The 12,125-nt window shown below is 40.6% G+C and overlaps 1 protein-coding gene across 15 annotated transcripts in view; it reads left to right on the forward strand.

The window, feature by feature from the left end:
* Positions 1–10,370: 10,370 nt before the first annotated feature.
* Positions 10,371–12,125, forward strand: part of neo1a (neogenin 1a) — a 151,593-nt gene continuing 149,838 nt past the window's right edge. For 14 of the 15 annotated variants that reach the window (XM_076732692.1, XM_076732737.1, XM_076732772.1 and 11 more), the window contains exon 1: positions 10,433–10,948. In XM_076732692.1, coding sequence (XP_076588807.1) covers positions 10,858–10,948 — 91 coding nt within the window. In that variant the 5' untranslated portion in view covers positions 10,433–10,857. Of the gene's footprint in view, positions 10,949–12,125 lie in introns of all 15 variants that reach the window. The other variant, XM_076732746.1, reaches the window with a different exon arrangement.

Here is a 12,125-nt window from a genome sequence, read left to right on the forward strand (position 1 = left end):
CAGAGGTCAACAAGTGTACATACACTGTGTGTGCGACCACGCCTGTTGCTCAAAACACACAACTTGTCATGTGACAATTACTATCTTTGGCATTTCCAACCTTTGTCTGATTGTCACAGGTGAGACATATCAACTGAATGTAGGAACACAGTTACATTATTGGTTAATGATGTATATCTGCCTCTGTGGTTTTTTCAAATAGTAGGGAAAATGATTGGATAAAAAAAAGTTATAATGCACAATTTTAAGTAATCAATAACACGGGCCTGCAGATAACAGCTGATAGCATCAGAAAAAAAGCTCTATTGTGTTTCTGTCACACTGGAAATATCCTGAAGTGCCTTCACTCTTGAGCTTGAAGGTTCACTCTAGACCTTGGAAATGACTGTTCAAACATTTCTCAGCACAAGGTCCAACTAAAAAGCTTCACACAACATCTCCTCAGTGGATGGAGCTGCTCAGTCACCATGGAGATGGTTTGTTGTCACATGACTGAAAATCCATCCTTGCTGTGAGAAATTGCTAATCCTTGTTGACTTTAACTCAATTGTGAACAGCACAAAGACAGTATGTTTAATGTTTCTCCTCATCAGCTTCATTGATGTTTGTAACTATATGTTTATTCTGAATTTGACGCAGCAACACGTTTCAAACACGTTGGGACAGGAGCAACTGAAGACTGGGAAAGACGTGGAATGCTCCAAAAACACCTGTTTGGATCATTCCACAGGTAAACAGGTTGATTGGTAACAGGTGAGAGTATCATGATTGGGTATGAAAGGGGCATCCTGGAAAGGCTCAGTCGTTCACAAGCGAGGATGGAGCGAGGTTCACCACTTTGTGAACACATGATTGGATAAAGGAAATTACTACGTGAGCTCAGGAACACAGTTTGTTTGCAAATGACTGAATTCTGTTTTTATTCACGTTTTAACCAGAGTGCCTACTCTTTTGGAATCTGGGCTGTAATTCATAAAAGCATGAAGGATCCAAACAAACATAAAGGCATCCTCTGGCAGTGACTGTTGTGTCCTCTCTCTCTCTCTCTCTCTCTCTCTCTCTCTCTCTCTCTCTCTCTCTCTCTCTCTCTCTCTCTCTCCCTCTCTCTCTCTCTCTGGTCAGACCATTCGTGCGCTTCATGACAGATGAGGTGGAGCAGAAGGAAAAAAAATCCCAAAACTGAATATTCCTCTCACTGTAATCGTTTCAATCTGTTCTGCCAGAACAGATTGTGGTATTTTTCCTCCCTGTTGGAGTGCTGTATTCCTCCTCGCTCCCTCTCTTATTTTCCCTCTCCCCTTTTCCCATTATTGCAATATGGCACTCTCCATTTCATTGTCAGTCTGGGCAGCACGGCTGTAGCATAGACTTGTTACATAGTGCCTAGCCTACTGCCCACCTCCCCTAGTGAAGGCCTATGATCATCCATCATGGATAAAACATTACACTACATTACCCATGTGGCCACAAGTTCCTGCTTAGGCTGGAAATGGGGGGATAAGCACAGAAGATATGCTCGTAAAATTGGCCACCTACTATCAAAATGAAACACTTAAGGACACCTCTACCCTATTTGTCAGGTCAAATTGAATGCATTTTTCTGAACTAAGAGAGCATGGAGCATGGAAGATTAGGTGCTGCTTCTTGTTTTGTGTTTTCCCGTGATCCCCGAGCCCTATTTAAAGAGTTGCAGTCCTTGTTGATTGAGAGAACCCCTGTAAGTGGCCATGGCAATTCCAACAACAACAGTCGGCCTCCTCTGGCAGGAAGAAGGCCCTTAACCACAAGAGCTGGGGCTGGAGGGGAGAGGTGGGAGGTGAGCCAGGAGGAAGGCAGCTTGCGGTCGTACATCTTGGGAAGGCTGCATGTGTTGCCCAGACAGCCCCTTAAGTGACTTCACCTCATCTCAATGGTGCTCATTACGAGCGATAGAAAGCCATCCATTCAGAGCAGCAGCATAAAACAAACCAACCCCATCTGGGGAGAGGACAAGAGGGTGTCAACATGGGCTTGAAAAATTGATTGGGTTCTGTGCGGTGCTGGGAATGGTGGAGGGCCGTACATGTCATCATTTTTATTCGTCCTCATATTTACACACTTGCAGTCACAATTACTGCAGTATATATATCAACAGGGTTACTGCGGTATATTTTGAATTGAAATGTATCAACAGGGTTCCCTCTGAATCTCTAAATATTTACTCATGAAACAGAAAAAAAAAATCAAGTGCATCCACAGTTGGCCTCTTTAAACATTTCAATGGCTATAACTCAAAGTGGGGCACCATGGCGAAATCCACACAGCATCGAGTATGCGTTTTGAAGCCGATGTTTATGCTGCTCGGTATGGTAGCCTAGCGTCTCCAAGCAGCAGGCTCCTGCTGGGATGAAGCCTCTGCCTTTGCAAGATGGAGTCGAACATGGAGGAAGGGAAGATGGGCAGCGGACTCTTGAGAATGCATTATCTTCCCCTGTCAAATTTGTTTGAAATGACGGTTCGACAAATTACACCTTCCGTCAACTTAATATCCCCCTGTAAATGCCTTTTCTCTTTCATGTATTGCGCTTGAATGTACATGTATGGCTTTGGAGTGCAGGGACTGTCCATATTCAGCAAATGAACCAGAGACAGAATCACTCACGCCTGCCTGTGAAATAAGCACGGCCGTTGGATTGCGCCTGTGAACTGTAGCGGGGTGAACAGATTCAGCCAACCAAGAGCTGCAGGGCTTAATGGCTTTGATTTGAATTTCTATTCCTTTCATTAGAAACCGTTGACATTTTAAGCACACCTGTGCACTACTGTCACTGGCTAACCTTTAAAAAGAAGAGTGATGTGTCTTTCCTGAAGAGACAAAAGCCCAGAAAAGAAAAATCCACAATGACACACTCTTTAGTCTGCTTTACAATTAAAGCACAAAACCAACTAATTAGGAAAACCACTTAAGAAAAGAAAGCAGAAAACATTTTATGTTTTGCAACAATGCTTTTGCACAATTCTGTTTGACATATAAAGTTTATTCAAGGCTTTACTCCAATGTTTGATGTGCCTGTGAACAGGTATGTTGGATGCTTCAAAGCAGCATCAATCGGACCTATACAATATATGAGTTTAATACTGCATCCTGCATAATACATGTGGCTCTTGTGGTCCCAAAAGACCTACAGGGGGTAGACAAAGTACAATAGAATCGTTTCTCATGAGAACAGACTTTGATGGAACTAAATAAACGTTGCAAACAGTGGTGGGCCGTACATATTTGGTTTGATGACATTTAGTAGTGCAGTGGTGCTTTCAGCTCATGGCTCTGCTCCTCCTTGCTGATGCGGGTTGACTCTGGCATATGCTGTCAAGATATCCCCCTTATCTCCACAGCATACTTGGAATTTATGGTGTATGTTAGTAGTAAAATAGACCCTCATCTGTTCTGACTGTTCCCTTTGACATATGAAACAATTTAGCAATTTTACATAGATGCACCTGCTGTTTGGCCACAGAGAATTTGGAGCTGACGTCGCTTTGAAAGCTCATACATCAAAGTGATGACTGCCAGACCTCAAACATAGCTGCACTTCATGACCCGTCTTTGTTGCACTGTTTATGCTTGTGTTACTTAAGTGTTTATATGCTTTTCCCTTATTTGGCTCTATCCCATCTGGTGAACACATTTCTGAACCTTTGATTCGTGTAGTATACTTCCATATGTTCCATGGCGTTATCTATCAGCTATCATTAAGGTTACATTTAGCAGGAAAGGGAAAACACCCCCATACTACCTTCTTGTTTAAAATTCTTTAAGCTTATTTAGATTGACAACACTGTGAAAATAAGTGAGGTTGCACACTTGCTGGCCAGCACCTGCAAAATATTTGTGGATGTGCATGTATGTCGACATCCCAGGTTTGAATTATACAACTAAATCTGCTGTGATTTAAGATTTGTTATTCATATTTCATTATTTACAATATCTACATTCTGGCCCATATTTTCATGTCTCCTTTTGATCAATATTTCATATCCCACGTTCCATATTCACTTTTTATGACTTACTTAGATTCTGTTACCTACTGCATTGTACATACTTTTGCTTTCATCTTTGTTTTATTTTTTTTCTTCTTGTTTTAGCTTTAATTATCATTTTGATAACGCTTGTGCATTTTGTTTTCCATTTTCTTTTACTACCACTATACACAGTCAGTGGACATGACAGCTAAGCACTGCTCACACTGTGTATGTGACAAATAAATCTTTGAATCTTAAAAAATATACAATTTTTTTAAGATTATTATTTTTTGGCTTTTGCCCATAGACTGTGTAAAAAATTGATGTAGTCTCCCTGACATCACCCACAGCTTTTGAAAGAGTGAAGTTCAGTATCAGTGGCTCTGCCAAACCCCAAAGAGATCCAAAAGTGGCCAAAGAGGTGGAGCATGGGTGGAGTTGAAGTGGGCCAAATGAAGCCTGAAGCCTATTAGCACTAGCAGCTAGCTGTCGCTCAAAGCAGTCATGCCCATAATTACGCATAACTTTAAGCCTTAATATAATTTAAAAATTCAACCACATTTTAATGCAGGGATCTATGGGGACTGACTTGCTTTTGGAGGTTGCCTCATTCGAGGAACTGCAGAGATTGACACTTCATTTTTCATCCCCAGCGGTCCCGCCTGATAGACAGGGAGGCAGCAGGGTGGAGGTGGGGGAGAGGGGGTGACAACATACAGTTAGGGGCTGGGCCTCTGCGATATGGACACGCTTTCAACCAGGTGAGAGACCTGCTGGAAGCATCTTTTACTATGACCCCCACAAACACAGCAGACCTGATTTGATCAAATTAACCCTGTCTCCTGCTTTACTCAATTCATAGGCTGTCAATCACAACTGGGGATGAATACTTTTCAAGAGAATTTAACATTAGATTTGGGTCCTTTAAGAGCAAACCTCCAGACAGTAGTTAGTACTGTGGATTTTTAACTAATCTAACAAAATCCACACCATTACCTGAAGTAAGAAGAGCTCAGACTGTCGTAGATCCCTGTTTGTGTGGTCAGTGTGAGTGCGAATCTGCTCCTCTGTCCTCTCCATCCTCATCCTCTCCACGACTTCTAATGTCAAGCAGGCCACTGGTTTCAGTGGGCTGCACGCTGCGATATTTCAGCCCCACACTGAGAGGTAATTAGAACAATGATTACCAGCATCCAGGAAAAGAGTGAAGACAGGGAAAGAAAATGCTGACATGTGTGAGGTGAGCTGTGCCAGGCTCTGAAAATGTGCCCAGGCAAGCACATGTATGATGGGGTCTCTGAGTACACACCGGCTGCTTCCTGCTGAAGCAAGTTATGTGTTGTGCAGTGGCAGGTGAGAATGCTCAATGAGGCCATGTGCTGCTGCCATCCTTAGCCCTGGGTTTGGGCCAGGTACACAGCAGCTGTTTGTCTCCGTGGGCAAATAACGGTCACACACACACACACACACACACACACACACACACACACAAATAAACATCCATCCATGTCGGTCAAATGTGTCAGATTAGAGGAAATATCACCAATGGCTCAGGATTGAAATGTCATCCTTTGACTTGAGGCTATTATGGCTCAAACTTAGTTTTAAACTATGCTCAGACTTCGACACACACAGTGAACCACACACATAGGTGAAGATACACACAATGAGTCACCACCACTGCTGCCTTGACCATAACTGTCCATCACTTTCAATAAATGCTCAGTTAAGTGAACTTGCAATATATTCAGCATTGGAGCTGAACTTTTGTTTTCAGTGGTTGAGGTGATATTTCATTTGGAGTGTAAATAATCCTCAGGATGCACCAAATGCCATGCTAAAGACCGGTCATCCGGCTCTACTATGAGCTGAGCCTTGTGCCTCTTAATCTGGTTCTAAATAAGATCAGGATCATGCTGGGATCACATTCAACTCAGTGCCAGTATTGGTAATCCACACCAATCATTTGAGCAGAATAGCTGATTTGGTGATACTATTGGATATTATTAGAGTGGTAATATGAAAGACATGTTTTTTTTAATTAAATAATATAGAATCTAAATGGTAATTAAATGAAAAAATTATATAAAACATATATTGTGTGTTTGTGTATGTAGGTTTTCTTGTAATTGTATTGTTTGGCTTCTCAGTTCTCTGAAACACACACACACACACACACACACACACACACACACGCATACAACTTAATGATGTCTGAATATGTTATAATGTACATATGGTTGCTGCTTTTAACAGAGTTCAAAATATTGAGAAATGTTTGAAATATTACGCTCAGCAGCTGCTTCGAGTGCAAGTTAATCCACTATCCTTTCCGTGCAGTAATCTAATGGCCATTTCCTCGACTGCGTGGTTGCCATTACTTGATTCATGATGTGAATATCTCTTTAATGTTGGAGATTTGAGATTTGGTATGACCTTGTTCTTTAATCTGGAAGAAATATGTTCCCAGAGTGCAGAGCAACAGGCTGTGGGAAAAAAACCACACACTGTTAAAGAATTAGAAGTGAGTTTGAGCCCAGCTGTGTGCATGTACATAATTAAATTGGCCTGTGGATGTGAACCCACTTTAACAGACAGGTTGGTTCTGCTGTGGAATATATGGCTTGATTATAAAGAGCAGAGCATACTGTAAAAACCTGTGGTGGGGTTTCATGTAGTGTTGAAATAAACGTTTTGGTTTCTTATCACCAATCTGAGGATATGTCTGTAGAGGAACAAATGCTGGTACAGTATATTGGCCATCCATGTAAACCCATCTACAAGGCAAGACCATGATAATTTGTCAGACTGTACAGTATGTTGTCTTTACTGAATGCTTTAGATATGAATTTACCTGAAAATCATGCATTAACGCAATAGAGATGATCAAGTAACTTGCAATCTTTTGCAGCAAAAAAGTTTCCTTCCTTTTGAGAGTGTTTGTAATTTTGTCTCAGTATGATGATAAATCCACCATTTGAAAATATGAAAAAAAAAAAGAAAAAAGAAAAAAAAAAGAAATTATACTAAATGGCCACAGAGACTTTAAATTGATCCTTAAGTCACTGACACCAATGGCAACCAGTGTGAAAAATTATATGAAATTATATTGTATGATACAATGATATCATTCAAGATTTGTTGATTATTGACTTGTTGGTCAATAACAGACAAACTGGCACAATCTGACCTTATGCACAAAATTCACATTTAATTCAGGGGTTATAGCAGGATTATTTAAAGGTACATTAATGGATCATCATGATTGGTAAATGTTCCTGAAAACAAAAAACCCTTGTCTGAAGCAGTTTTGTAGAATGTTACTTACTATTTAAAATGAATACAAGAAGTATTATTGTAGAAGGGTAAATACTAATTTGTTTAGAAGTACTTTGATTTATTAGTATATTTATTCATTCACTCCCTGATAATTAGCCTGCCACCTTCTGCCCACCAGGAAGCATAGCAGTATTTACAAATGACACACTGAGTCATTCATGCATTCGCCTCTGCAGTCCTGCTTAACTGTGTGGTGCTATGTGTCCTTGTTTTCTTGAGATGTGTTCAAGGCCAATAACAAGATACCAAATTTTTGTGAACTGGGTGGAATTTCCTCAGCTAGAAAGTTATAATAATCACAATTCAGTGGAGGAATTTTCTTTGCCCAGGGATATAGTTCTATTTGTAACAGAGAAGAGCTGAGAAATAATATGAGGTATGAAGAAAAATGTTGGCCCAAGAGGTGAGCCTTGAGGCATACCACACAATCAGTGAAGCAGAAAGAAAGTGTTATTAATTTAAAGTGAAACTGTTATGTTTGACAGTTAAAATGAGAATAAGTCTGGTACAGCCACAGTGATACCAAACAAAAAGAGGCTCTTCCAACCCATGGGGGGAAATGGTCATGATTAATATGTCATGGATTACTCAAACCAGTAGGGGGAGCTGTTCCATGGGTCTGAGTGAAAGACTGTTTTATGGGATGATGCAGCAGTGTTTGGATATCACTTGTTTGCAAACAGGCCACCCTTCCCTTTTCCCTAAAGCCAGTCACAAGCTAAAGGAGAATGCAGCACTTGTTTTCTTTGCTTTCATAATTCTGCTCCCTTTAATGACAAACAAGCAGCCACTTTTTATACCAACAAATACAGAGCCTTCCTTAAATAGGGAAATGATGCAAATGTCACCACATTTTCACCCTGATTTAATGCTTTCAGTTCCATATCGTCATAAAACAAGGATGTTTACTTTATCTCCTCCTCCATCCCCTGTTTTACAATAATACACACCACCCCCAGGATTATTTGAATCAACTTGATCTGAAATTTAAAGGACTTACTCCTATCTTCTGATTTCCAGCCACCATGTGACCTCATTTGTTGGAATTAAGTTACAAATGTTGGCCCCTGCGTCTGTTTGGATTTCTGTGAACATTATTCCAAACAGGAAAAGATTTTTTTTCCCCATTATTTGGACTATGTATAAACTAGTTATGGGGACAGCTGCATGTGGGCATGAATGTATGAGAGCAGCTTGATTTAGGTCTACTGTATGAGAGCTGGTTAACGGCAGCATTAGGCTATAAAGGGCAAAAATGTCAAGTAGAGTTCACTTGATTCACTGCTATTGAATTCATGACAACTGGATGTAGAGGACTCTTGTGACATGAATTAAGATCATGTTTTACTGCTTTTCAGATTTATCCCTCTCTATGTCCCCATGACGGCAATGAAAACTCAAGTGCAGTGGAGGGTAAACCCACCTTAATTCAGTTTATCCATGTTTTCATTTGCTAAACATAGTCTGACATCAGCTTTTATGGCCAACATAAAATATAAGGTACTAAATAATGTCAAAGAGGTGCCAGAAAGTAAGTGATAATACAACAATGTCAGGGTAAAGTTCAATTTTTCTGAAAATTTAATTCAGCTTTTTTTATTGACAGACTTCAGCCAACCCACCAATTTATTTATCTTGACAATATTATTGTAGAAATAAGAGATTAGACTAAGGTGAGTTGGTGGGTAAAATGAGAAGTTCATTGTTTGTAGGCAACCATGCAAAAAATTAAAGCTGAATTAGGCAGTGTTTGACTAAAGGCAATGAACCTTAACATTAGCTTATCAAGCTGTTATCAATAACCTGAAACGTTGGCAAAGACGTTTTGCATTACAATTTAATTACAGGTAAGAAAAATATTTCTTCACAGGTCAGCTTTCACATAATCGTTGCTCCTATGCTAGAGAACTGTTTTTCAGGATTGCGTCGATGATTAACAGCATTTGAGTCATAGACTCCATCTCTTCCTTTGCATCTTTTTAAAATAGGCTAGCTATCAGATAAACATTTTGGTGTAACTGAGCTCTTTGGCTTGCAATAACTGTAATGTTTTCCAAGTTTGGTGAGATCAAGACTCTTTAGTTCAAACCAGACACTATCTACTTGCTTACCTGATATTACAACTAAACATTTTATCACCATGTTCGTTTATTTGTGTTAGCACTGTCTTATATTTTTTTTACACGTTAATATTTACGTGCATCATACATAGGAGGGATGTCACTTCCGGTCGCCATCTTTGTTTGGTTTAAGAGCGAAGAGACCATGGAGTGATATAGGTAAGCTCTTTTTTGGTTGAAAAATCTGAATAATTGCTCTTTGAGTCTAGTGAAAAGTATTTTGAGAATCTGGCAATGTTTCTAAACGTGTTTGCAAGCTACCTTTGCGTTTTTTTTCCCAGTTTGGCTTGTATTTATGTTTCAGAAAGCTTGGCTACTTAGCGTTAGCTTTGTAACTTGAACGTTAGCTAGCTACTGTTAGCTAACCGCCAGTGCAAACGTTTCAAACGTAAATAATATGATTTTGTGAGAGACTTGGTGACTAGTGAACCCCAGACTGCATGTAGAATATGTATTTTTCTACAATGTAGGCTAAGAGGCTTAACATTTTAGTTACGAGTAAAAACAAACAAACAAAATCCGATAAATAAAGACCCAGAGGTGGATGTTCGTAACGTTAAAGGGTTTGGACCTATCAAGCAACGTTAAGGAATCTAACCCAAGCAGAGGCATTTAACTAAATATTAATACAAATATATGATGTAGTTAATTCAGAGTTTAATGGGACAGGAATCTTCTGAAATACGGTGCGTTTGTTTTTGACTTTAAGTTCATATTCACTTGTTAATAATGCGGTATATTGTGTAGAAATGCGCATAATTTTAGCACATCATTAGATCTGTCGTGCAAAGAGGAGCCGCTGTCTTTGGACTGCAATGCCGCACCATATTTTAGTTTTTGCCTGAGCACACAGGCAGCCGCGATCCAAACTTCCGTGTGACTCCACACCCTGTTTTCCGGGGAGCCGGTGGAGATCCAGCCCTTCAACACGCTGCTCCCTTACGTCCCGTCCGTGAGCAGTGAGCTGGCCGCGGCGGAGATTTCTCCTTCTGGTCGGACCTTATCGTTTCTCCAACTGAGCTCTTTCTAGTCTTTTACGCGCTTGGCAGATATCGGAGTGTTAAAGTCGGCGCGTTGGTGCTCAGTGGCCCGTAGATCTTTTTGTCCTTGCGCTGCGCTTCCGTGGCAATGGATTGATTTCAGTGTTTTTTCTCCGACCTCTGCCTCGACCAAGTTGAGAAAACAGTCTCTCTAACCTGCGGCTCTTTTTGCAGCTACATGTTTCATCCGGCCAGTTTTAAAAGTACCTGGCTCCGGATGTTTCTGCACATGTTAGGACTTTGAACTTTTTTTCCCCTTGTGCATTTACAGGAGGTGGCCGGGGATTTAAAGGATTTCTTTTATAAAAGCTTCCCCGGGGTTCCTGAAGCCTGCAAAGATTTATTTGTGAAAAGTGATGGCCGAGCGGGGAGCTCTGTCGCTCCTCTCTCTCCTCTGTCTCACCTTTCTCTACACGGAGACCACCGCGGCAAAGCATGTCGACAAAGGTAAATGCCTGCAATACACTGCTGTTTGTTCGGCACCAAGTCTGTTTCTTTACGCCTCCATTCAAGAAACTTACCTTCATTCTATCACGAGTTGGAAGGAAAAAAAAGAAAAGCGGAATGTAAGCTGTCTGTGAAAATCAGACAAGGAGCTAGGAAGCTAATTCCGCTGTGTTTAGCTCTCATACTCTTCACCATTTAGACAACTTTAAAAGTGGGATACTTTTTCATAACAGGCACACCATTTACTCCCAGACCAGCCCCGTTTCGAGCAGTAAAGCAACACGCTTCTCCACTCTGTCCTTTTGTCTGCATTGAGGGTGTTGAGGCACAACTGCTGATAGGTTTCTCTGTTTGTCTTTCAAACGATTCGTAGACATGCGGTGTAGTTGTTTCACAGGCATGCCTTTGGACTGTGTGAATTTTGATTTGAAAGGCTAAATAATACATGTTTGTTGAATTGATATCCTCCATCTATCTGTGCTCGACTCGCTCTGTGGTCATGGAAATGCAAAAGATGGCAGGAACGCGAATCTGAAAGAATACACTATTGAGAGTCATTAGTGTTCACTGTCAGGTAATAAGCTAGCATCATCAGTTCAGCAGACACCTCATTACCTTGGCGTCAATACATGTTTAGGTGATGGATAAACAGAACCCAATTCATTTGCTTCTGTTAATTGTTTTGAAGTGAGGGCACTGCACTGCAGTGTGCAGTTCACACTGTCTTATTCCAACTGGTGGTGCTCTGTAGTGAGAAATTCCACTGATATCAGAGGTGATATCTTGATATTAGGGCTATTGATTAGAGTCTGTGTCTCTCAGCATAACCCACCACAATCTGTTTTAAGTACTCTAAAGCGTGAAAGCCATGAGGAAAAAAAAAGTCTTTCCAGCAGTCATTGGAGTGCACAGTTTGAGTTCTTATCACACACCCAATCGTGACACAGTCATATCTTTATCATTTAAGCTGTGAGACGCTATCAAACACAGCAGCATGTGGTCTGGAAAATTGTGAATGTAACTGATTCTTGTGCAACATGGCCCAGTTTTTTCCCCCAGCATTCTCGTGATATGCAAAATAGTTGTGTGAATGTGTGTGTGTGTTTCAGAAAAGGCAGTCCGCTCGTCTTTGAAATTGTGTTGTTTATTTTAAAAAGAATGAATGTGCAAAGAAGAC

Source organism: Chaetodon auriga, chromosome 1 (assembly GCF_051107435.1).
Source record: "Chaetodon auriga isolate fChaAug3 chromosome 1, fChaAug3.hap1, whole genome shotgun sequence".
Taxonomy (NCBI): domain Eukaryota; kingdom Metazoa; phylum Chordata; class Actinopteri; order Chaetodontiformes; family Chaetodontidae; genus Chaetodon; species Chaetodon auriga.